The 27123-nt window shown below is 45.2% G+C and overlaps 1 protein-coding gene across 2 annotated transcripts in view; it reads left to right on the forward strand.

Annotated features, from left to right (window-relative positions):
* Nucleotides 1-27123, forward strand: part of MGAT5 (alpha-1,6-mannosylglycoprotein 6-beta-N-acetylglucosaminyltransferase) — a 131021-nt gene that overhangs the window by 89811 nt on the left and 14087 nt on the right. For both annotated transcript variants that reach the window (XM_083153813.1, XM_083153814.1), the window contains exons 10-12: nucleotides 12341-12474; nucleotides 16930-17063; nucleotides 26777-26926. In XM_083153813.1, coding sequence (XP_083009939.1) covers nucleotides 12341-12474; nucleotides 16930-17063; nucleotides 26777-26926 — 418 coding nt within the window. The remainder of the gene's footprint in view (nucleotides 1-12340; nucleotides 12475-16929; nucleotides 17064-26776; nucleotides 26927-27123) is intronic.

The raw sequence follows: 27123 nt of genomic DNA on the forward strand, positions 1-27123 counted from the left end.
TGGGCATATCAAGATGTAGATTAGGTGGTCCATCAAGCAATGTAGCTTGTATTTGATCTTAATAGGTTGTCCCGTCCTGGTGTGTGGAAAAGTAGGCCCAGTCAGCATACTACTGCATGTTGTGCAGCCGCTGCATTTGAAGCATCCTGGTCTTCTCTCATGTAGCCAGGTATTGCTTTGTTGTTTGTCCGGTTGTTTAGTAGGTCTCATAAGAAGTTGCTTGAGGTTTGGGCCTTTTTTGTAGGCCATCATTGGAGGTGGTGTGTTAGTCAGATGGAGCAGGGGATCAGTCCTTACGATTTGCCAATGTTGACGGATGGATCTATTGGTCGTTGTTGCCATATTGTCAAATGTGGTGGTATAGACCATCCTCTCTGGTTTCATTCTGCTATTAGGGCATGTTTCTTGATGTTTTTGTCTTGCTTTTCTAAGACATTTCGTAATCGTAGATGCTGAGTAACCCCTCTCCTTGAATCTTGTTGACATCTCAGTCAGTTGTTGTTCCATCATAATATCCTCTGAGTTATTGCGCATAACTCGCATAAATTGAGAGATGGGCAAGTTGTTCTTCAGGGCTGGGGGATGCTGGCTGGATGCCAGAAGCAATGTGTTCCTATCCGTAGGTTTACGGAACAGGGTGGTGTTCAGCTGTCCGTTGATCAAGGTGACGGTGATGTCAAGAAAGTTAACCGTGGTTTCACTCGCTTCGGAGGTGAATTTGACCGGGTTGTCAAGTGCGTTCAGTGTGTTGACCATGTCCAGGAACGTCTCAGTGGTGCCATGCCAGATAATGAAAATGTCATCTATAAACCGCTTATAGAAGCGTAGATGTTGCCCGTATACTGGGTATATTTGGGTCTGTTCATAATGGCTCATATAGATGTTGGCGTAAGATGGCGCTAGGTTTGAACCCATAGCGGTCCCGGAGCATTGGACATAGTAGGCATCCAGATAAAGGAAATGGTTGTATTTCAAGACTTTCTCACTCAGGTCTATCAGGAATTCGGTGGGCGGTGTTGGTCGGTGGTGGGTACTGAGAGCTCGTCTGAGAGTCTCAAGTCCTTCCTCATGGGGGATAATGGTATACAGAGAACCCACATCCATGGTGGCTAGGATTACATCAGAGAGATCACCTGATACCGCTTTAAGTTTCATTAGGAAGTCACTGGTGTCACGGAGGTAGCTGTCACCCTGTTGGACTATGGGTTGAAGAAATGAGTCCACATAGATGGCCAGAGGTTGCAGGAGAGAATTGCGTGCCGATATTATCGGTCTACCAGGTGGGTGAGAGGCGTTCTTGTGTACCTTAGGCAAGGTGTATATGATAGGGCAGACAGGGTGGTTGACCGTCAGGTATTCAGTCGTGCTTTTGTCTAGCCAGCCATTAGTGTACCCAAGCTTGATGGTGTCATCAACCAGTCTTTTGAACGATGGTATGGGGTTAGAATCTACCAGGGTATATGTACTACTGTCACTCAGTTGTCTCATAATCTCCTGGTTGTAGTCTGTCCAGTCTTGTACCACAACGGCTCCCCCTTTATCGGCCGGTCTGATAAACCAGTGTGTTGTCATTCTTCAACTGGAGTAGGGCAGCCCTCTCTTTGGGCTTTAGATTATCGAATTTAGTGTGGGTCTTTCTGGGTGTGGTGTCAAGGTTGACCAGACGAGTAAAGGTCTTAATACTCGGGTTTGTCGATACATCACTGCTGCTTGATGTTGACATGTTTGGACACCTTCTGCCTTGATAATGGTCCGTGTTGGACCGAAACGTCGGCAGGCTCCAAGTAAGAATTATTAAACCTGGGACCAAGTGTTCCTTTACACCGTTATTGTTTGAAGTCTGGTGAGTGCTGTTTTCCCTCACGGGAGCTACTGTATCTACATAGTACTGTCCATTGGGACACTGCTATTTATACGGCACCCTAGCGGTTACCATATATGTGGGTGAGAGTGCAGGTCCTGTATATTTACATTGAGATATTGACCCCAGACGTGGCCCAATATCATACCTGACACCCACCACTGTATTTAACACATTGCTTGTGACAGTTGGACAGGTCAGTCTAATAGGAGTGGAGGGACTCTGTACATATCAGGACATTGACCTGACCATTAATCGGGCATGGCATTTAGCATACCCGGTCTCCTTGACGACCAACTACTATTACAAGCCGAACATGGCATCGTCTCACTGACTGACGACGACGCTGACAAAGTCCTATTCGACAAACTTGACTTTGACTCCCTACCAGGCGAGTCAGCTCCAGACCTGTACTTCCGTTTACTTAGACTTAAGAAACGGGAGGTTGATTTATCTCTACACGGTCAATTCCTATCGGAGTACCACCGTAACAAACAAATTCCCAGGGGGTTTAGAATCCAGAACGTACCCACTATCGGTCGGTCAAACCCTGTTTTCTGCAGTAGATGGTGTGGTGTCCTCAATAAGTGCTCTCAAGACTTAATGCTACTTGTCATTGAGGAGGTGGGCACTGAACTCAAAACTATCAAAGCTGACATAGACGACTTCACTGTGAAAAATATAGCTACTATCAGGAACGATCGCTCCACTAACCTGATTGAAAAACTACGCCTACAGGTAGAGGCCTATAAAAACGAACTCACCTCCTTTAAGCGCAATAAATTGGCCACTGTGGCCTCTGATTATCAGAGCCACACGGTGTACAGGTGGCTTCTGGGCAACTCAGGCCAACAAAGACCCCAGAGGTTCTCGAGACAGAGGCGAGATAACCGCAGGGCACAGTTTGGAAGAGACACTGGTTCATCGGCATCTGCATCAGATACCGATAACACAGATACACGCCCACCTAGACGTCCTTTTTTAGGACAGAGCACCCGTACCCCAAGAGACCAACCAGTCCAAGAACACGCAGGCCACACCCCCGGCGGGGGCGCTTTAAGCCAAATAGTCAGGAGAAGGCCACTGACCTAGTGTTCAATCTCTCTTCGAAACCCCTAGACTCAGACACCATGCAATTACTTGCAAAAGGGTTGTCTTTCGTTCCTACCTACCCACATGATAGTTTTGACTCTACCATTGACCTTTTTAAGTTTGGTCGCAAACTCAGATTGAGGGAACATTTCCCACCCACTGAAATACACACCTCCAGCAGTACATTCAAAAGACCGTCGACTTTTGATCCTGTATCGACAAACCCGAGTATTAAGACCTTTACTCGTCTGGTCAACCTTGACACCACACCCAGAAAGACCCACACTAAATTCGATAATCTAAAGCCCAAAGAGAGGGCTGCCCTACTCCAGTTGAAGAATGACAACACACTGGTTATCAGACCGGCCGATAAAGGGGGAGCCGTTGTGGTACAAGACTGGACAGACTACAACCAGGAGATTATGAGACAACTGAGTGACAGTAGTACATATACCCTGGTAGATTCTAACCCCATACCATCGTTCAAAAGACTGGTTGATGACACCATCAAGCTTGGGTACACTAATGGCTGGCTAGACAAAAGCACGACTGAATACCTGACGGTCAACCACCCTGTCTGCCCTATCATATACACCTTGCCTAAGGTACACAAGAACGCCTCTCACCCACCTGGTAGACCGATAATATCGGCACGCAATTCTCTCCTGCAACCTCTGGCCATCTATGTGGACTCATTTCTTCAACCCATAGTCCAACAGGGTGACAGCTACCTCCGTGACACCAGTGACTTCCTAATGAAACTTAAAGCGGTATCAGGTGATCTCTCTGATGTAATCCTAGCCACCATGGATGTGGGTTCTCTGTATACCATTATCCCCCATGAGGAAGGACTTGAGACTCTCAGACGAGCTCTCAGTACCCACCACCGACCAACACCGCCCACCGAATTCCTGATAGACCTGAGTGAGAAAGTCTTGAAATACAACCATTTCCTTTATCTGGATGCCTACTATGTCCAATGCTCCGGGACCGCTATGGGTTCAAACCTAGCGCCATCTTACGCCAACATCTATATGAGCCATTATGAACAGACCCAAATATACCCAGTATACGGGCAACATCTACGCTTCTATAAGCGGTTTATAGATGACATTTTCATTATCTGGCATGGCACCACTGAGACGTTCCTGGACATGGTCAACACACTGAACGCACTTGACAACCCGGTCAAATTCACCTCCGAAGCGAGTGAAACCACGGTTAACTTTCTTGACATCACCGTCACCTTGATCAACGGACAGCTGAACACCACCCTGTTCCGTAAACCTACGGATAGGAACACATTGCTTCTGGCATCCAGCCAGCATCCCCCAGCCCTGAAGAACAACTTGCCCATCTCTCAATTTATGCGAGTTATGCGCAATAACTCAGAGGATATTATGATGGAACAACAACTGACTGAGATGTCAACAAGATTCAAGGAGAGGGGTTACTCAGCATCTACGATTACGAAATGTCTTAGAAAAGCAAGACAAAAACATCAAGAAACATGCCCTAATAGCAGAATGAAACCAGAGAGGATGGTCTATACCACCACATTTGACAATATGGCAACAACGACCAATAGATCCATCCGTCAACATTGGCAAATCGTAAGGACTGATCCCCTGCTCCATCTGACTAACACACCACCTCCAATGATGGCCTACAAAAAAGGCCCAAACCTCAAGCAACTTCTTATGAGACCTACTAAACAACCGGACAAACAACAAAGCAATACCTGGCTACATGAGAGAAGACCAGGATGCTTCAAATGCAGCGGCTGCACAACATGCAGTAGTATGCTGACTGGGCCTACTTTTCCACACCCCAGGACGGGACAACCTATTAAGATCAAATACAAGCTACATTGCTTGATGGACCACCTAATCTACATCTTGATATGCCCATGCGGGCTATACTACGTCGGTATGACTACCAGAAAATTTAGGGAGAGGATGGCTAACCATCGCATGTCTATCAGACAAGCCATTGCCACTGGGACAGCAGACCTCCCAGTTCCTAGACATTTCATTAAGGCCAGACACAATGTACCCGATCTGAGGTGCAAACTCATCGATTGGATACCTCCACCCCCCCGGGGAGGCGACAGAACTCTAGCACTACGCAGACTAGAAAGTAGATGGATCTACAGACTGGATACGATTGCGCCCAAAGGGATGAACGAAAATAACCCCTTGAACATTTTTCTTGGACACTAGGACTCTCTGTACCCACACCTGGGACTCCACACTTAGATGGATAGACCAGACGGATTATCTACCCACCGTTGGATATGAAGATTGTTTTTCACGTTTTTTTCACTTTTTTCTTGTTGTCTTTTCCTTCATTCTTAACGTGTGGTCCCCAACCATGGATCCCTTTTTCTGATCTAAGTGATCTGTCGTCCTACTTCAGTCAGCGGTGCTCACGCAGCATCCACATCGTTATGCGCCAACGCATATATCACAATCTATGCACGCACCCGACGGTAACGGACGTGCTTCACGATTTTGTAGCACTGGCCCTCCCATCTACCCCCTACTTATACTACACCATCCTCACTATATAGCCTACTATTCCCAGGCCCCTTACAATCATTCCCATGGAGGCACATGGCGGCTATCCCCTCTATAATTTTTTACCGACCTTACCTTGCTTGTCATAATATGACCATTCATTTGCAGCATTTAATACATGGCCGTCCCCTTAGCCCCATACCCCTTTTTTTCATATGTACCAGTCAAATAGTGAGGGGGCACATGGAGACCCACCCCATATAATGCTTTGGTGTCTTCTAGCAACATTTTCATTGCATGTTGCACTGTACCCATTATATTTTTGCCGTGTTCCATGAATGGTACACGGTCTTACCTACCATGTTACTTATGCAGCATTAATTAAGTGGCCGTCCCCTTAGCCCCATGACCCTTTTACAATTTTGTAACAGTCAAGTAGTGAGGGGGCACATGGAGACACATCCCATATAGTGCTCTGGTGGCCTTCAGCACCAATCTGTGTCATCAGTTATTGTTTCATAATGCGTGTGGCGTTGCACATTTAATGTATTGTATCTATATATATTTTTTTCATTTATATATTTGTGCATGTAATTTTTGCTATTTACACATTTCTATATGTGCATCATATGCTGCGTTTATTTTATTTTCCACATGTATATTTATGTGCTTCCCCCTCCACCCCCAACCTGCTCCGGGTCCCTGTTTGCAGCCCTAGTACATACACACTGCACGCTTTTGACAGCTCCCATATAAACAAATGACACGTGACACTCTAGCACCAATCAGCAGCCGCGATTGTGCAGAGGTCACATGTCCGGATGATGCATTACCACCGGACTCATTCTCTTAGTCCCAGTTGTCCTGGCCAGCCCTTACCACCCCAGCGGCAGCTGTACTATAGCTGACCGCTATCCTTAGTGCCTTAGAACGGCACCGTATTGCCGCAATACATTGCGGCCGCGCACTTCCGGTTTTAACCGGAAGTGACGTCATGCGCTCCACGCAATGGAGCGCAATTATCGGTGGGAGTACACTCACTCCCCTATATAACAGGGACCCGGTCAGAGGCTCCCTGTCCCTGTTACCCCTTGCTGATGCACTGCTGCTTGATGTTGACATGTTTGGACACCTTCTGCCTTGATAATGGTCCGTGTTGGACCGAAACGTCGGCAGGCTCCAAGTAAGAATTATTAAACCTGGGACCAAGTGTTCCTTTACACCGTTATTGTTTGAAGTCTGGTGAGTGCTGTTTTCCCTCACGGGAGCTACTGTATCTACATAGTACTGTCCATTGGGACACTGCTATTTATACGGCACCCTAGCGGTTACCATATATGTGGGTGAGAGTGCAGGTCCTGTATATTTACATTGAGATATTGACCCCAGACGTGGCCCAATATCATACCTGACACCCACCACTGTATTTAACACATTGCTTGTGACAGTTGGACAGGTCAGTCTAATAGGAGTGGAGGGACTCTGTACATATCAGGACATTGACCTGACCATTAATCGGGCATGGCATTTAGCATACCCGGTCTCCTTGACGACCAACTACTATTACAAGCCGAACATGGCATCGTCTCACTGACTGACGACGACGCTGACAAAGTCCTATTCGACAAACTTGACTTTGACTCCCTACCAGGCGAGTCAGCTCCAGACCTGTACTTCCGTTTACTTAGACTTAAGAAACGGGAGGTTGATTTATCTCTACACGGTCAATTCCTATCGGAGTACCACCGTAACAAACAAATTCCCAGGGGGTTTAGAATCCAGAACGTACCCACTATCGGTCGGTCAAACCCTGTTTTCTGCAGTAGATGGTGTGGTGTCCTCAATAAGTGCTCTCAAGACTTAATGCTACTTGTCATTGAGGAGGTGGGCACTGAACTCAAAACTATCAAAGCTGACATAGACGACTTCACTGTGAAAAATATAGCTACTATCAGGAACGATCGCTCCACTAACCTGATTGAAAAACTACGCCTACAGGTAGAGGCCTATAAAAACGAACTCACCTCCTTTAAGCGCAATAAATTGGCCACTGTGGCCTCTGAGCCACACGGTGTACAGGTGGCTTCTGGGCAACTCAGGCCAACAAAGACCCCAGAGGTTCTCGAGACAGAGGCGAGATAACCGCAGGGCACAGTTTGGAAGAGACACTGGTTCATCGGCATCTGCATCAGATACCGATAACACAGATACACGCCCACCTAGACGTCCTTTTTTAGGACAGAGCACCCGTACCCCAAGAGACCAACCAGTCCAAGAACACGCAGGCCACACCCCCGGCGGGGGCGCTTTAAGCCAAATAGTCAGGAGAAGGCCACTGACCTAGTGTTCAATCTCTCTTCGAAACCCCTAGACTCAGACACCATGCAATTACTTGCAAAAGGGTTGTCTTTCGTTCCTACCTACCCACATGATAGTTTTGACTCTACCATTGACCTCTTTAAGTTTGGTCGCAAACTCAGATTGAGGGAACATTTCCCACCCACTGAAATACACACCTCCAGCAGTACATTCAAAAGACCGTCGACTTTTGATCCTGTATCGACAAACCCGAGTATTAAGACCTTTACTCGTCTGGTCAACCTTGACACCACACCCAGAAAGACCCACACTAAATTCGATAATCTAAAGCCCAAAGAGAGGGCTGCCCTACTCCAGTTGAAGAATGACAACACACTGGTTATCAGACCGGCCGATAAAGGGGGAGCCGTTGTGGTACAAGACTGGACAGACTACAACCAGGAGATTATGAGACAACTGAGTGACAGTAGTACATATACCCTGGTAGATTCTAACCCCATACCATCGTTCAAAAGACTGGTTGATGACACCATCAAGCTTGGGTACACTAATGGCTGGCTAGACAAAAGCACGACTGAATACCTGACGGTCAACCACCCTGTCTGCCCTATCATATACACCTTGCCTAAGGTACACAAGAACGCCTCTCACCCACCTGGTAGACCGATAATATCGGCACGCAATTCTCTCCTGCAACCTCTGGCCATCTATGTGGACTCATTTCTTCAACCCATAGTCCAACAGGGTGACAGCTACCTCCGTGACACCAGTGACTTCCTAATGAAACTTAAAGCGGTATCAGGTGATCTCTCTGATGTAATCCTAGCCACCATGGATGTGGGTTCTCTGTATACCATTATCCCCCATGAGGAAGGACTTGAGACTCTCAGACGAGCTCTCAGTACCCACCACCGACCAACACCGCCCACCGAATTCCTGATAGACCTGAGTGAGAAAGTCTTGAAATACAACCATTTCCTTTATCTGGATGCCTACTATGTCCAATGCTCCGGGACCGCTATGGGTTCAAACCTAGCGCCATCTTACGCCAACATCTATATGAGCCATTATGAACAGACCCAAATATACCCAGTATACGGGCAACATCTACGCTTCTATAAGCGGTTTATAGATGACATTTTCATTATCTGGCATGGCACCACTGAGACGTTCCTGGACATGGTCAACACACTGAACGCACTTGACAACCCGGTCAAATTCACCTCCGAAGCGAGTGAAACCACGGTTAACTTTCTTGACATCACCGTCACCTTGATCAACGGACAGCTGAACACCACCCTGTTCCGTAAACCTACGGATAGGAACACATTGCTTCTGGCATCCAGCCAGCATCCCCCAGCCCTGAAGAACAACTTGCCCATCTCTCAATTTATGCGAGTTATGCGCAATAACTCAGAGGATATTATGATGGAACAACAACTGACTGAGATGTCAACAAGATTCAAGGAGAGGGGTTACTCAGCATCTACGATTACGAAATGTCTTAGAAAAGCAAGACAAAAACATCAAGAAACATGCCCTAATAGCAGAATGAAACCAGAGAGGATGGTCTATACCACCACATTTGACAATATGGCAACAACGACCAATAGATCCATCCGTCAACATTGGCAAATCGTAAGGACTGATCCCCTGCTCCATCTGACTAACACACCACCTCCAATGATGGCCTACAAAAAAGGCCCAAACCTCAAGCAACTTCTTATGAGACCTACTAAACAACCGGACAAACAACAAAGCAATACCTGGCTACATGAGAGAAGACCAGGATGCTTCAAATGCAGCGGCTGCACAACATGCAGTAGTATGCTGACTGGGCCTACTTTTCCACACCCCAGGACGGGACAACCTATTAAGATCAAATACAAGCTACATTGCTTGATGGACCACCTAATCTACATCTTGATATGCCCATGCGGGCTATACTACGTCGGTATGACTACCAGAAAATTTAGGGAGAGGATGGCTAACCATCGCATGTCTATCAGACAAGCCATTGCCACTGGGACAGCAGACCTCCCAGTTCCTAGACATTTCATTAAGGCCAGACACAATGTACCCGATCTGAGGTGCAAACTCATCGATTGGATACCTCCACCCCCCCGGGGAGGCGACAGAACTCTAGCACTACGCAGACTAGAAAGTAGATGGATCTACAGACTGGATACGATTGCGCCCAAAGGGATGAACGAAAATAACCCCTTGAACATTTTTCTTGGACACTAGGACTCTCTGTACCCACACCTGGGACTCCACACTTAGATGGATAGACCAGACGGATTATGTACCCACCGTTGGATATGAAGATTGTTTTTCACGTTTTTTTCACTTTTTTCTTGTTGTCTTTTCCTTCATTCTTAACGTGTGGTCCCCAACCATGGATCCCTTTTTCTGATCTAAGTGATCTGTCGTCCTACTTCAGTCAGCGGTGCTCACGCAGCATCCACATCGTTATGCGCCAACGCATATATCACAATCTATGCACGCACCCGACGGTAACGGACGTGCTTCACGATTTTGTAGCACTGGCCCTCCCATCTACCCCCTACTTATACTACACCATCCTCACTATATAGCCTACTATTCCCAGGCCCCTTACAATCATTCCCATGGAGGCACATGGCGGCTATCCCCTCTATAATTTTTTACCGACCTTACCTTGCTTGTCATAATATGACCATTCATTTGCAGCATTTAATACATGGCCGTCCCCTTAGCCCCATACCCCTTTTTTTCATATGTACCAGTCAAATAGTGAGGGGGCACATGGAGACCCACCCCATATAATGCTTTGGTGTCTTCTAGCAACATTTTCATTGCATGTTGCACTGTACCCATTATATTTTTGCCGTGGTCCATGAATGGTACACGGTCTTACCTACCATGTTACTTATGCAGCATTAATTAAGTGGCCGTCCCCTTAGCCCCATGACCCTTTTACAATTTTGTAACAGTCAAGTAGTGAGGGGGCACATGGAGACACATCCCATATAGTGCTCTGGTGGCCTTCAGCACCAATCTGTGTCATCAGTTATTGTTTCATAATGCGTGTGGCGTTGCACATTTAATGTATTGTATCTATATATATTTTTTTCATTTATATATTTGTGCATGTAATTTTTGCTATTTACACATTTCTATATGTGCATCATATGCTGCGTTTATTTTATTTTCCACATGTATATTTATGTGCTTCCCCCTCCACCCCCAACCTGCTCCGGGTCCCTGTTTGCAGCCCTAGTACATACACACTGCACGCTTTTGACAGCTCCCATATAAACAAATGACACGTGACACTCTAGCACCAATCAGCAGCCGCGATTGTGCAGAGGTCACATGTCCGGATGATGCATTACCACCGGACTCATTCTCTTAGTCCCAGTTGTCCTGGCCAGCCCTTACCACCCCAGCGGCAGCTGTACTATAGCTGACCGCTATCCTTAGTGCCTTAGAACGGCACCGTATTGCCGCAATACATTGCGGCCGCGCACTTCCGGTTTTAACCGGAAGTGACGTCATGCGCTCCACGCAATGGAGCGCAATTATCGGTGGGAGTACACTCACTCCCCTATATAACAGGGACCCGGTCAGAGGCTCCCTGTCCCTGTTACCCCTTGCTGATGCACTGCTGCTTGATGTTGACATGTTTGGACACCTTCTGCCTTGATAATGGTCCGTGTTGGACCGAAACGTCGGCAGGCTCCAAGTAAGAATTATTAAACCTGGGACCAAGTGTTCCTTTACACCGTTATTGTTTGAAGTCTGGTGAGTGCTGTTTTCCCTCACGGGAGCTACTGTATCTACATAGTACTGTCCATTGGGACACTGCTATTTATACGGCACCCTAGCGGTTACCATATATGTGGGTGAGAGTGCAGGTCCTGTATATTTATATATATATATATATATATATATATATATATATATATATATATATATATATATATATATATATATATATATATATATATATATATATATATATATATATATATATATATACATTTTCCAGCATTTGGGCGCAAATGGTTGATTTTTTTTATTTGCTCCCATAAATTTCCAGATTTTTGTTACCACGACAGATTGGATAGGTAAATCTAGGTGTGTACCCAGCTTTAGGGGTGTATTCAATGTGAGGGTCACGGCAGTGGAGCTTGCGCGACCGCCGTGACCCAGTCCCGTTCTCGGTCATCTCGACCGCGAACATGCAGTCGGGATTCAATGTCCCGCCTGCCCGGGAGTGAGAAGGGGGCGTGGCCGGGAAGAGGCGAGCTGCAGCCGGAAGCTCGTCACTTCCCGGCCGTTCTCGGTAGAACGAGCCCGACCACTTTGATGTCGGGCTCGTTCTGCCAAGATACCCTGTTCAATGCTGTCCAGGAAAACCGCATTGAATGAATAGGGCCCGGCGGGCATCTCTCCGACGGGAGATGCTCGCCGCTGATTGAATATCCCCCTTAGGATATCACTTATACATGCCAGCTATTTTTTTAGTAGCTAAATTATATTTTTCCTTTTTTTTTCTTTCTAGGTGCATGTTGCGAGTTCTGGATTCCTTTGGGACAGAACCAGAGTTTAATCATGGCCACTATGCTCAGTCTAAAGGACACAAAACTCCTTGGGGGAAATGGAACCTGAACCCTCAGCAATTTTACACCATGTTTCGTAAGTCTGTTTCCATTTGAAAAAAAATATTGTTGTAGATATTGATTTATTTAAGACCATGGCAATTTGAATTTACTGCACTAACAAATATGTTGGTCTGAATAAATGCAGTCATGGAGAATGTTTTCTTTTTTGGTGAAGGTGTCGAGAATGCTGCATATTTAGCATCAGATTTAGCCTCTTGAATCTATGCCAGTATGGTATCTGGAAGCAGGCTATTCATTTTTATTCAGTAATAGAACTGTTTGTTCTTCTGTAATCTGTTTATCTTTTTATAGTCTTTATTAAATCTATTGGGTGCACTTAGTGGATTCTGTGCTTGTATTCTCCATTCACCCTAAAATCAACATGACTCTTCCAACTGTCCGATATAATACATTCCAGTCTCAGACTTTTTTTCTCAAAACTTTTTAACCAATTGACCTGCTGGAAGGAGACTGGCAACAAAATATTTCCAGTATATTTTATTTCATTCACTATTTCCAGTATATTAATTTGTGATCATATGACTATTCGTGTTAACCCGAGGCAGTTTTAGAAGGGCACAGCGCCCTGCCCAATATAAAAATTACAAAATGTGCCATGCTCTTTTAACTGTGCCCTGCTAAAACAGCCTGCCCTGTGCCTTCCCCACACCCAGGTCGCAGCGGAAAAAGTTACATTGCCAATTACCACCAAAAGAATGCAGACTGCATTTATTTGGTGAGGGAAATGCTTTAAGGCACCCATGTTTGAACTTGCTGGGCGCACCCCTTACAATGGCATGTGCCCCCCTTCCCGGGCAGCCATGCCCCCATTTCTAGCGGGCATAGCTAACCCATACCACACCGGGCTGCATCCTAGTGGGAACACTATGAATACAAAGACTGATGTTCATTAACGTGGTATCCAATAAGCAGCCATTGTTATAAGCTGAAATTGGGCCAGCGATCGGACAAAAACACATTGGGATCAGGAGTAAGTTCCCAAACCCATGTGTTATGGATCACGGCAGCTGCTTCTCTAAGATTGCTTGGGGGAGTAGCAACACCAGCATCTGGGCTAAAATGATAGCCCCAGTCAAACCTATTAGCAGTCCATCATTTTTTTCGCCTGAGTGTAAATCTTGATTGCAGCATGACGTAACCACTTTATTAGAGTGCACTGATTAATTTGATATGCAACACTTGTATAACTGTGTGGCTATATCTGAATCTGTATATGAAGTGCCACTGTGTCACTGATGGGGCCCTCCAGTCCATTGCTCTGTATGACTTTATCCAGGCAGAGGGGCTAATTAGTGGTGCGATTCTGTGGTTCAGAACAATCGTTGCACCAAGATGCAGACAATGTATGAGTGTGTAACATGTTTGCGTTTAATGCCTTTAGAGCAAGTCTGGCCAATCTCGCTCCCCAGCTTTTGGGAAACTACAAGTCCCAGCATGCATTGCCACTGTTTTAGCATTTTTCTAATACCAAAACTGTGACTAGGCTTGCTGGGATTTATTTTCATAACGGGTTGGCCAGGCCTGCTCAAGGTTTCAGTGTCAGTGTGTTGTACCCAACAAATGGAAAAAAAATCCCTATTAAGGAAGAGTTACGCAATATAGAAATAAATGCGTTGCCCTGAAATCACTCTTGCATGAAATTGCTAAATCTCTTTATCAGACTGTTTCCCGTTATTTTCTTCAGAAGTGCCACCAGTGTCTGCACGTCTGATATGGAATCAGTCTTCCCCCGCAGTTATTGCCACCTGCTCTTCTAGTGCTGATAACCTTATGCTGGCAGCTACATCATTACAACTGACAGCATGAGATCTGCCCTTGAGAACACTTATTCCTCTAGGACAGGTTGCATATGAGCAGCAATAACATAAATATTTTGTGCTGAAAACCGTTCTACACTCACAGTGCCCTCTTCCAGTAGCAGTGTGCTTGAGCATTAAGCAGAGGGCTTCCTGGGACCTGTACTCTTCATTGTCTGCACAGATTTCTCAATGCTGGTATGCAGAGTAGTACGGATTCCACGAACTGGGAGGAACACTTAATGGAATAACTGTCACCATTCTACAAATGTGAGAGTGCTTAAACTGCAGTCACACTCTGGAAAATGCTAAGTGACAAATGTCTAACAGGGGACAGTGTCCGGACTATTTTCGGGTGGTCTGCTCCAACTAAATTACTTCAGACGCAGTCCCTGAAGGGACATGGCATGCTGGGCTGCCTTGCCCTATGCTTTGCAGCACCCCGCATGCTATAGAATGCAGTTGCAGTTTTGCCATTTGTTTTCTAAAAACTGCAGGCCCTATATTTTCAACACCCGCCAAGGTTGTAAGTTAGTGCGGATGGTGTAAGGTTAGCATTACTGCCTCACAAACCAGAGGTCATGGGTTCCCTTCCCACCGTGGCCCTAACTGTGTGGAGTTTGTATATTCTCACCATTGTTGCGTGGGTTTACTCCGAGTACTCTGGTTTCCACCCACACTCCAAAAATCTACTATTAGGTTAATTGGCTCCTGATAAACGGGTGTGGTATGGGATCCCGACAGTCATTATCCCGACAGTCATTATCCCGACAGTCATTATCCCGACAGTCATTATCCCGACAGTCATTATCCCGACAGTCATTATCCCGACAGTCATTATCCCGACAGTCATTATCCCGACAGTCATTATCCCGACAGTCATTATCCCGACGTCGGGATCCCGACTGCCCGGAGTCAGACAGCATGGCTAGCGCAAAAAAGCCCCTTACGGGATCGCTGCGCTCGCCACGCTGCGGGCATGGTGGCTCGCCATGCGAGCCACCTATTCTATTCTTCCTCTATGGGGGTCCTTGACCCCCATGAGGAAAATAGCGGGTGGCCGTAGGGCACCCGGCTGTCTGCGTTTTGACAGTCGGGATCCCGACGTCGTGTAAACGACTGTCGGGATCCCGTCTGGCACCCCTGATAAACATAACCCTTGTGTGTAAGTATGTATACGTGTGTTTAGGTCAGACTAAAGGAAGTGGTTATAATCTGCCATCAGATTATATATTTCTATGTTACTTTTTTGTGCAAGGTTTTGGTCTGAACAATTAGTTTATACTTTTGTTAATTTGGCAAATGAAAATTAATTTTTGGATGGGGAAAAAAAACCCATATACAGTAGATGAATTTATATTTATTTGTAAGTTGAATTCAACCGCATTCTTATAGAGAATATCTGATTAGCGCCTGACCTATTTGTGCCTGCTATCTCTGTTATGATCTATTATCATTATTGGGTTTGCCATGCTTAATGGCCCCAGAGCCTTTATTTTTAGCCATATAATTGTTACTAATATTATTTTGCTGCTAGGAGAGCCAGTAACAGTAATTAGTTTTATAGATGGCGACACATTCTATTAGTATTCAGACATTCTCCAACCAAGTCCAGTGAGCATTGTCCATGTTCATATTCGGGAAACTTGTTAAAGAACAATTCACCCTTAATTTATATTCGCTATCTTTCCAAGGTCACAGAACCCTGCCTGGAGTGCTGACCATTTAAAATTAATCCTAACTGACAATTTTCAAAGATTTTCCTCTGCTATAAACATAAAGGCTAGCAGATTGCAATATCTGTTCTCCTGGCACCCTCACAAAACACCCTATTCTTAATTTTCTACAACAGAAGGTTGCTACCGGCCAGAGAATACTGTATGTATGTTATACGTAACAGATTTGGAAGGCATTGTGCACAAGTTCATGACATTACAATGGCTTTTTATTAACTGATCGCAGTAACGATGGGCACTTTGCTCTGGTTTCTACTTTATTAAAGACGTCCCGTGCCAATTAGCAACCTTTCTTGTACCCCTTGCAGCTAGTAAAGGGAGGAGCTGAGGGCGGTCAGCTGTCAGGTATATGGGAGGTTTATGTCTCTGGAGGTGCAACTCAAGTTACTCAACCCACTGGAAGTGGGACGGAGTTCAATCACCGTCTTGGTATCCTCGATAATTTTATTAATGGCTTCACATTTTAAATATCATGGTAAATATTTTAATCCAATTCTGTAATGTTTTTTTATTCAGTTTGCTCTCGCTGGTCTAATTTAGCCACCTACTTACTACAAGCCGAACATCGGGCTTCCCTCTAGAGTCTTCCGATTGGGTGACTCTTTGTAACAAGTCTGTCTTCTGCTTTACGTTGTAGTTGTACCTATAGTATAGTATAGTAGTTCTACAAAGGACATGGAGCTTTCTATGTCACCTGTATGCCATGCTTTTACTTCAGTGTAACGTAATACAAATATTTCTAAAATACCGGACAAGTTCCATGAGCAAACTCCTCCATTTATATAAAGCTAATAAGTGCACTACACCGCTGTGCTCAGGGAAGTATGCAGAGTATAATTACAAGCTAAAATGTTTTATTGGAAGATTTCTTGTAGAGCGGAATAAACGTCCTTGTAAGACGGAGAATCACAGCATTTTGTTTCCCCCTGTGTACAGCTCACACTCCTGATAACAGCTTCCTCGGATTTGTGGTGGAACAGCATCTTAACGCCAGCGACATCAGACATATGAATGACATCAAACGGCAAAACCAGTCGCTCGTATACGGGAAGGTTGACAATTTCTGGAAGGTACATTTCTCTTGTCTTTGAGTGGAGCCAAGCTGTTTCTTATATTTTTCTACAGACTGTGTCTACAAATTAAAAACTACCCTGCTATCTCGCAAGCTGGATCAGTACAGCCTATTGAGGGGGGTCTGCGAATTTCAGTGTTACTTACATAGCAGCAGCGGGGACGGGCAGCGCAGTGGCGGCTATTATATTTTGAAAATACTTGTCAAATGACCGGCCGCTCTCTGATTGGCCGGAGAGCTCTCAGCCAATCAGAGAGCGGCCGGTCATTTGACAAGTATTTTCAAAATATAATAGCCGCCACTGCGCTGCCCGTCCCCGCTGCTGCTATGTAAGTAAGTACACTGCCCGGCCAGGTCAGCAGCGTTCACCGCACCCGCCGCCCGCCCCCACCACCGCTGGCCGCTGCCCGCACGCACCACCGCCCGGCCAGGTCAGTCAGCCGGTGCTCAGGGACCCGCTGCCCGCCCGGTGTCTGCATGCATATGCCTGTCAGGTGGCAGGCATATGCATACAGGGAGGTCGGATGATCTTATGTGCTGACCGTCCGACCTCCCTGATCCGGTCCGATGCGCACGGGACCGCGCATCGGATCGGATCAGACATCACACACATACGATTTTGGGCCGATTTCATCCGATTATCGGCACCAAGTGCCGAAATCGGATGAAATCGGACCAAAATCGCATAGTGTATGGGGGCCTTAAGTACACTGCCCGGCCAGGTCACAGCAGCGCTCACCGCACCCGCCGCCCGCCCCCACCAGCACCGCTGGCCGCCCCCACCACCACCGCTGGCCACCCCCACAGCCGCCGCTGCCCGCCCCCACTACTGCCGCTGCCCGCCCCCACTACTGCTCACCGCCCTGCAGCTCCCCGTTTTTTTTTTAACATGGGATAAATCGCATGCGATTTATCCCATGTAAAAAATGGCACATCAAGTGCCAAATTGTATGTGAGCCTCCCGGGGAGCTGCCGGGCGGCTCGCAGGTAAATTGGGTCCGACTTGTCCCTAGGACAAGTCGGCCTAATGTATGGGGGCCTTTACTCTTGTAATTCTATGTTTCCTCTATAAGGTCGGCTTTCTCTTAATCATCAATCAGATAAGATGCCAGATAATCTGGCTATATGTCAAACAAAGGCTTTCTCTGTACACAATGATCTTCTGGAAGCAAGGCTTCTTTAGAGGAAATCAATATATACAGTGTTCTTAGCATGCAATGTAGTGACAATTTAGAGACGTTAGGCAAGATCTCCCTGACACCACACCCATGTATGTTTAATCCTAGCACTGCTGCGTAAGTGTTCTAGGCTTCTTATAGCCTAAAACACTTACATAGCAGCAGAGCTTCACAAGCAGGGATCCGGGTTCTACTCTGTCCTCCCTGATCATGTTTTATTACAGAGCAGGGGGAGCACAGGAAAAAAGGCTGCATGCCAATAGGGCTTCAATAATGGTATGGGCGAACTGGGGGAAATGAAGGGATAGACACACGATTCTGAGGGTTATTTCTGTTTGCTCAATACTCTCCAGCAATGTATCGAGCATCACGTTTAAGGTGAGTTTTCTTCTGAGGGCAGACATGTACATTAGGTCCTCTGTATATAGCATCTTATCACACTATGTCCTCCCCACCTTACTAATGTGTGTGTTCTTAGGCATGGCTTTTTCACCTTTTTATCAAACCGCTGACATGGTGCATGAGATGTGTTGGGAATGTAATGGAAGTGTATGCATACTCTGAGAAGAGAGATATTAGTGGGGTATCCTATTAATTTGGGAGCGACAAATGTATGCCTTCCTCTATTTTTTCCCATATTTATACAATGTCTTTCTTTTGGGATATCCAGTTAGATCACACAAAAAACCAGGCACACTAAATGGACGAGTATACAGACACTGGACCATTACACTAACCAATACTATAATTACTTTGTATTTATATAAATCTACTTTAATTCGGAGCGGTTCCCCCTTTTGCAGCTAACGGCTTATACTCTTTTTGGAGGGTTTTCCACAAGATTTTGGAGTGTTTCTGTGTGAATTTGTGCCCATTTATTCTGTAGAGCAGTGGTTCCCAACACTGGTCCTCAAGTACCCCCAACAGTGCACGTTTTCCAGGTCACCTGGCAGGTGCGCTCATTATTCAGGCACATTTGAAAAGATCCACAGGTGGAGCTAATTATAACACTTGTGATTCTGTGTGGAGACCTGCAAAACATGCACTGTTGGGGGTACTTGAGGACCAGGGTTGGGAACCACTGCTGTAGAGCATGTATGAGGCAGGCAGTGATGTTGGAGGAGAAGGACTGGCTTGCAATAACTGCATTGCAGTGCATGCAAAGGGTGCTTCATGGGGTTGAGGCCAGGGCTCTGTGTGGGTTAATCAAGTTCTTCCACACTGAACTCCTTAAAATATGTTTTTATAACCCTTGGTTTTTGCGCTGGGGCGCAGTCATGTTGGAATAGAAAAGGACCTTCCCAAAGCTTGTGCCACAAAGTTGGAAGCACAGCATTGTTCAAAATGTCTTGGAATGGTGAAGCGTTAAGATTGTCCTTTACTGGAGATAAGACCCAAGCCATACCATAATCCTTCCTACAATAAACTTCACAGTTTGCATAATGCAGTCAGGTAGTTAATGGTCTCCCAGACTCTACAAAACCCAGACTCGCCCATCTGAAAGAAGTGTGATTTGTCATTCCACAGAACACTTTTCCACTGGTCCCCAGTCCAGTGTTGGTGTGCATTCGTTGACCCCGCTCTCTGAATTTACGTGATCTTCCGCTTCATGGCTGAGATGCTGCTGTTCCTAAACACTTCCACTTTCTAATAACATCACTTACAGTTGACCATGGAATATCCAGCAGGGATGAAATTACAGTCTTCCTGCAAAGCTGGCCTCCTATCACAGTACCATTCCATTCGGTACAAAATGCTCTGTTTCTGGACCTCCCCTAATTTATTATTGCCATCACCTGTGCTGACACACCTTTTTAATTGATGAACTAGTTTTAACACTGGTGACAGCGATCATAAATTAAGAGTAAAGTCCAGAAACAGAGCATTTTGTACTTAGTGCAATGGGTCATGTTGGAAGGGTATTCAGTACCAAGATTGAAATTGCTTAGCTCATCAGAGTGATTTATTTTGTATCACAAATGTTTGCACAGGGAGACTGCATGGCTAGGTGTTTGATTTTATACACCTGTGGCCAATGTCGGCAACAGCAATCTTGGGGCCCTGTGCACTATTTCTGCCCCCCCCCCCCCCCCCCCCCCCCGGCCGCACGTAATACCAAACCCACACAACCCTCTTCTGCATGTACCAATAAATGTTACACACCTTGTTTACTATTGTTTGAATATTACAGAGCTGCTTTTATGCGCTATAGGCGCAGAAATCAATTTGTATTTTTTGTATATGACCGTAATGATGACACACTGGCTCCCTCTGCAGAGATGAGAACCTTAACCCTCCTCACCTATAATTTTGAGGATCCAGGGCCCGGCTTCCCTTCGGGGACTTACTTCAATTCTGTTCTCCGACTGTCCTGTGGCTGCTGCTGTGGCAAGAAGGCAGGGCAGGCAGCCGCAGTGCGCAGAACAGAGGACCAGGGGTGCCGCACATGCGCAGTACACGTGTGGGTACGGCCGTCCATGCGCAGTGCAGACAGGAGACGACCAACTCAGTCTCAGTGCTGATTGGCTGCGGCCTCCTGCACACAGGAGAGACACCGCGGCCAGCGGCACACATAGTGAGACCCAGCGGCAAGTCCCCACACACACGGGCGGGGCAACACAGTAGATGGGCCGGGCTGCAGGGGTGACGCACTAAATATTTTTTAATATTTATCAGGTGCATCCCGCTGCCCAGCAAAATGCCACTACAGGCTCCAGCAGCCTCCCAGCTGCCACTTGGAGGAACCCCGCTGCCCACCAACAGCTGGCTGGACCCCGCAACCCACCCTCTGCAGCACGGGAAGGAGGTCCCAGGTCAGGTGGTCGGACGGCCAGCAGGTCTGCGTACACGCATCGGACCTGAGGGGACATCAAACTGAGCCGATTTGGATCGATGTCACGGCCCGATTCGTTGCAATCTGCCGAAATCGGCTCTGTGTATGGGCATCTTAAAGAATGGCAGGAAAGGAGCCCTATCCAAGCTTGTCCTTTTTTTTTTTTCTGTATTAAAGCGTGTGAATCAAGGATTCATTTGGGTGGAGCCATCCCTTAAGAATGTGTCTAACTAAATAATGATCTTGACCAGATATCTTTTGCAATGGGTTCCAGTAATTATTAAAGCCAGGCTTTCGATGATACTGGATTGTAAAAGTCAAACATTTGATTCAGTGATCTAAACAATGCACATCATTTTTTTGGGAGAAAAAGATAACTTGGAACTGTTTTTCCCATTGCTTGGTGATAAAAATGTGTGCGTGACCATTGTCTGGTATCTATGTTATGCACATCTGATTAATCTTTTATTACATGCTGATATACTGTACTATAAAAACCATTCCGAGCACTTCCAGGCACACCGTTTCCTCTGTTCGCAGTAGAGGAAAAGGAGTGCATGCCAAATTTACATCTGAGACCTCTACAAAAAAAAAAAACCCCAATCCAGCTGCCAGTCCCATCTGCTTATTTTCCACACTAATTGTGCTGCTGTGCCCATTCGAGAAAAATGTGTGTGCACATAGGGGATAGATCCCACTAAAGTAATGAGAATAAACTGGATTTCTATTTATTTTTCATGACTGATCACATAATCGATTACCTCTTGTGTGCCCAGATTTAGGGGCAGATTTAACAATGATTGATATATTCTTGTTCTCAATTGTTACAAATGATAAATGGTGCTCCGACCAGTCAGCTCTGAACTACCCTGACAGTTAGCAGGTGATTGGCTGGAGCACCGTTTACTGTGTCATTAGTAATGAGTGATAACGACATTAAATCTGCCCCTTACAGCTTGTACACACGCTTCAATGCGGAGGCCTTCGATACAGATTCAATATCATTGGACGATGGGTGCCGGCATCTAACAGGAGGGAGGGCGGGACAGCGCGCTGGGGGGAGGGAGCAGGGAATGCTCCATAGAGCATCATGTAACTGGCGTAACATACGCTTATGGGGCCCATACATCTACAGATCCATTGTCAGATTGGGCCTGTTGGAACAAAAACGTGGTAATATCTGAATGACAGCTTTTGGCAGTTTTCCAGCATTTCAAAGCAAATGGTCAACTGTCATTTGCTCTCATCCATTACTAGGATTTTGTTCCAACCAGCCCAATCTGACAATCGATCTATAGATGTATGGCCAGCTTATGATTCAGGATCATATTTGCTTTTAATTTTATTTTGCTTCTATAAGAAAAATCAAATTGAAAATGACCCTGAATCAAAGCTTGTGTATGGGGGCATTAGTTTTGAAAGCCTGGGAGCCTGTAATAGGTACAGTAAACCTCAAAATAGTCACCCACTGGTTAAGAGATCTGACCGTCAATCCACAACCATTTAACTCGGTCGGAAGTTTACGCATTTCAATTTTTACTTTTTGTTGTTCAAAGTTTAGCTGTAGCTACTTCATTACCACATAATCCTTTCTCCAGGCAACACCAGTGTGTTTAATGAGGGACCGTTAATAAATAGAATCCACCCAGACAACTTGGAGAGACACAACAGTATATTTTGATGCAAGGAACTTTCTGTTCCTTATGAAAACCCCTCCAGCCTTTAAGCTGATGTCATTATCTTCTAAGAAACAAACCATCATCACAGACTAACAAACCGTGATCTGACTGTGTCTGAGATTAAATCTAGGTCATTAATGACTTCTGCACTACTGGCCTTGGAACTGGTGTACAAATAAGTAAACTTCATTGAGCTTCCCACAGTGCACATGGGAAGGAATATCCCCACTAATTGTGCTTCAGTGGAACACGTTTGATGGCTATCTATCCAGTTGTTAACTGGTAAACCTGAAAACATAGAAGTTGCACGGAATACTACTCGATCTGTAAGTCAGCAGGTCCTGGTATACGCGTTTTGATAAAGTGCAATAATTTGACTTTTTTGTGTGAAAAGAATCTTCAAAAATATACTGGTTTATCAAAGTTTGTGCATAGTCCATTTGATCCTCAGCATCTGGGTTTTGATGGACCCAACAATCTACGTTAGGGATTTGTGTAAATGTTGCGATTTGCCTTCAGTATAATGCTACAATAGGATTCGACCTTCAGTATTTTCTTATGTGTTGTATCCCAGCATGGATATCCAGATCAGAAAATGGGCCATTCAAAGAATGGTCAATGTTATTAATACAAGTTCTGAGCTTTCCTGATTTATTGCCCTGGTCAACGGGATCTTCTTTTTGAAATGTATTTGTGCTGCTTATGGTCTATAGTACAGTGGTAGTATTTACATCCCTGCGTCACCTTGATCTCTTGCTGTCTGTTATTTTAGCTATGGCTGCTATGCAGAAAAACTGCACTTTCATCATTGTAACTGAAGCATCTTTTGAATGTGGCTTGGAATACAGAGGCTTTTCTCTGATAATTAGAATATAACTGGCCTGGTACTGAATACACCTAAATATACTTTCAGTGCCCTTGGAATATCATAGTTGCAACCAGTAGAAAATGCAGTTTACAAACCAGTTTTAGGTATGGAAGTGCTTTCTGGACCACCTCTGGAGACCGTTTCCTAGAAATGGCAAGACATTTGCATCTATGCAGTAAAAATGGGGATTATAGTGATTTCCTTATTAGGCTGCTTGTACAATGTTAAATGGTTTAGATGGGAATATTTAGCAGTTTTGCTTTGTGGGAATGAGAACGATAAAGGCAAAGCCTTAAGCTGATCTCCATATGGCTTATTCACTGAGCCACCAGCTTGATAGTCTGTACGTATTAATTTACTTCCTTCGTTATGGCTTGAAGGACTGAGCATATGGTCTTTGTTAGACTGTGGAGGCTTATTTTGTGTGAAGGTGACCTAGATGTCCAGTTTGGAGGGAGCAAGCTGAGCAACCAATGACTGTAACACTGAAACACTATGTATTCCAGTGATCCATACTACATTAATGGACAATATGCATGGTGTGTGCTCTGTCTATTGTACACCTTAGCTCAGTAGTTGTCAATGCATATGATTCTGGACCAGACATCATAGTGTAGCCCAGGGCTGATTTCCTGCACTTGAAGCTGTGTTCTGACCATACAGCAGCTGCTTACAATAATATGCAAGATATTTATCTGCCATGGTTTTGAATAAGAGTTATAAACTGCTGAAATCACTGAAGACCACTTGCAGGATTTACGAATTTGTGCACGGTGAGCCATTGTGAGCCATTTTAATGCAGTATTGAACTGAATCCTAGAGAGCTGCCATGTAATAGCTAATACACACTGGACCTTATTCTCATCCGTTCACTGTTTGCCTTCCTTCGCACAGGGACCGATGTTTCCACAATGCACACTTTATGTGTGTGCGTGCGCGGTGCGTACGTCCATAGCAAAGAGACTGTACCACCAAACATTTTGGAGGGGGGCACAGCGTTTCATGGGCATTCCCATGGTAATTGCCGGATGACATGGGTGCCGGGGGGCGGGCACCTGACATCCTTTCCCGTTCCTTTTTCATGATTCATCAGTGAAGGGAGTACAGAATGTGACTAGAACGGGGCTGGTTGTTTAGCAGCCTGGCAGCTGTGTTTTGTACCAGCTATAATCAGTTCAATTATTTTGCTGGGAGACCAAGGTAGAGGGCATTGCAGTAATCTAATCGAGATGATACAAATGCATGTATGACTTTTGGCAGATCTACAGAGGGAATGAAGTGTTTTTCTGACTATGATCCTCCGTTGAAAGAATGAGTATTTCATTGTGGCTGATATCTGATGTTTAAGTGTCAAGCGACCATCCAACACCAAGACAAGATTCTGCACATGATCAGAGTTTTGTAATTCTGTACCCACAAGTGTCAGTCCATTAGAACAGCTATTCTGCTGTCTTGTCCTTTGATGGCCTATCATAAGGACCTCTGTTTTATCAGGACTCTCTCAGCCAACTGGCACTCCTCCATTCCTGGAGCTCAACTAGACAGCCATTTAGGGTTGTTATTGCGTTCTCCTTGCACGGAGTAAAGGACAAGTACAGTTGTGTATCATCTGCTTAGCAGTGGTAGACCAGGCCATGGCTTCTAATTATTTCACCCAATTGCAGCATGTACACTGCAATATGCATGGGGGTTACTATTGTGGGACACCACATGGCAGTGGCATTGATGGTGATAAGTATACTTCAGATGAGATTCTGTGACCTGCCAGTGAGAAATGATTTGAACCAGCTTGGTACTGTGCCATCCAGTCCACAGACCTTTTTTTCTTTTTTCAGGCGCTCGATCATAAGCCCATGGTCCACAGTCTGGAATGCTGCAGAGAGATCCAGAAGGATTAAGATTGAACAGTCACCTCTGCCTCTTCCAAGACTGTCTCAGTGCTAGGTCTTCGTCTGAATCCTAAGTTGAATGGGTCATACATATCATGAGTTGTCAGGCGGGTTTCCAGTCTATTTGCAACCACTTTTTTACCTTTCCTAGAAAAGGAAGGTTTGTTGTCAGTCTGTATTTGGTCATGCAGTCGGGATCTAAATAAGGTTTTTTAAGATGAAGTCTAACAATTTCTTCCTTTAGGGGTTGACAGGGCCAAATACAGTATATCCATACACCCTTTTAGTAGCTTGGTTGGAGCAGGTAGTAGAATGCAAAATCTGGGCAATTTCAGCAATTGGGTCAAAGCTGGTCAATGAGGATAGGTGGCTTACACTGTCCGGTTTGGTACGGTGTCACTACTTTGAAGGCACTGTGGAGATTGCAGCCCTGATGGCGGATATTTTATCTGCAAAAACTTTTGCAAGCTTGTTGCATCTTGCCTGGGAGAGTGTTTCATCAGGCTGCAGGCATGCTGGCTTGAAAAGCATTTCCACTGTGCAGAAAAGTTGACCAGGCCTGTTTGCTGCCATGATCTCAGTTGACAGGAACTCTGATGTCTTATGGGTTGTCGATTTGATATTCTTCAATATGGTTTGTTAGAGATCGAGATTGAGGCATTCATATTTTCAGTGTGCATCTGTGGCTGTATCTGAATAAGAAATGCTTCGGTACAGTGTTTTCCCAGAAACTACAGTTCCGTACTATTCTAATGTAGATACAGCCACAGTCTGACACAGAATATAGGTATGCTGCATATCATTTAATAATCTGTGCTTCCTAATAACATATCAATGGAAAATAAGACGCATTTTCAGTAAATACTAAAATAATGCACAAGACACCCAGCAATTGGTAAACGCGCTCAAAACTAGGCGTGACTAGAAGGGTTGTTTAACGTGACTGCAGCAAGGATGCAGGAGGACACATCTGTATCACTTCTAAGCTGCAGACTATTTTCTAGTACAGTCTTTGATTTAACAAATCCCTATGGGCCAAATGCACTAAGCTTCAAAAGTGATAAAATGGAGAGTGATAAACAATCAACCAATCAGCTCCATTTTTCAAACACAGTCTGTGACATGGCAGGTAGGAGCTGATTGGCTGGCTATCACTCTCCATTTTATCACTTTTGAAGCTTAGTGCATCTAGCCCTATATCTGCTCGTGTGTTTCGGAGTTACCAACTTTTTGTAAATGTGTTGTTGTTTTTTTGCCAATATAGGACAAAAATACATATCTGGATATCCTTCACACCTACATGGAAGTACATGGCACTGTACATGAGAAGGGCACAGTTCACATGCCCAATTATGTGAAGAATCATGGGATCCTCAGTGGCCGCGATCTGCAATTCTTGCTCAGAGAGACCAAAGTGAGTATCTGCTCATTTAAAAAAAAAATGTAATAGGTCTTATTTAAGGGTTTTATAGACATTTCAGAAATTACATTGTAAATCAGTAACGCGTTATTAACGGCCACTTGCTGTGGTTGGCTGCTGTATTTTTGGCTACAGTGGGCCTGTTGCAAAGGTGGATGTGAATCCTATGCAGTGCCAATGTCTGCATAGTA

The sequence above is a fragment of the Crinia signifera genome, chromosome 7 (genome assembly GCF_055691185.1).
Source record: "Crinia signifera chromosome 7, ASM5569118v1, whole genome shotgun sequence".
NCBI lineage: Eukaryota > Metazoa > Chordata > Amphibia > Anura > Myobatrachidae > Crinia > Crinia signifera.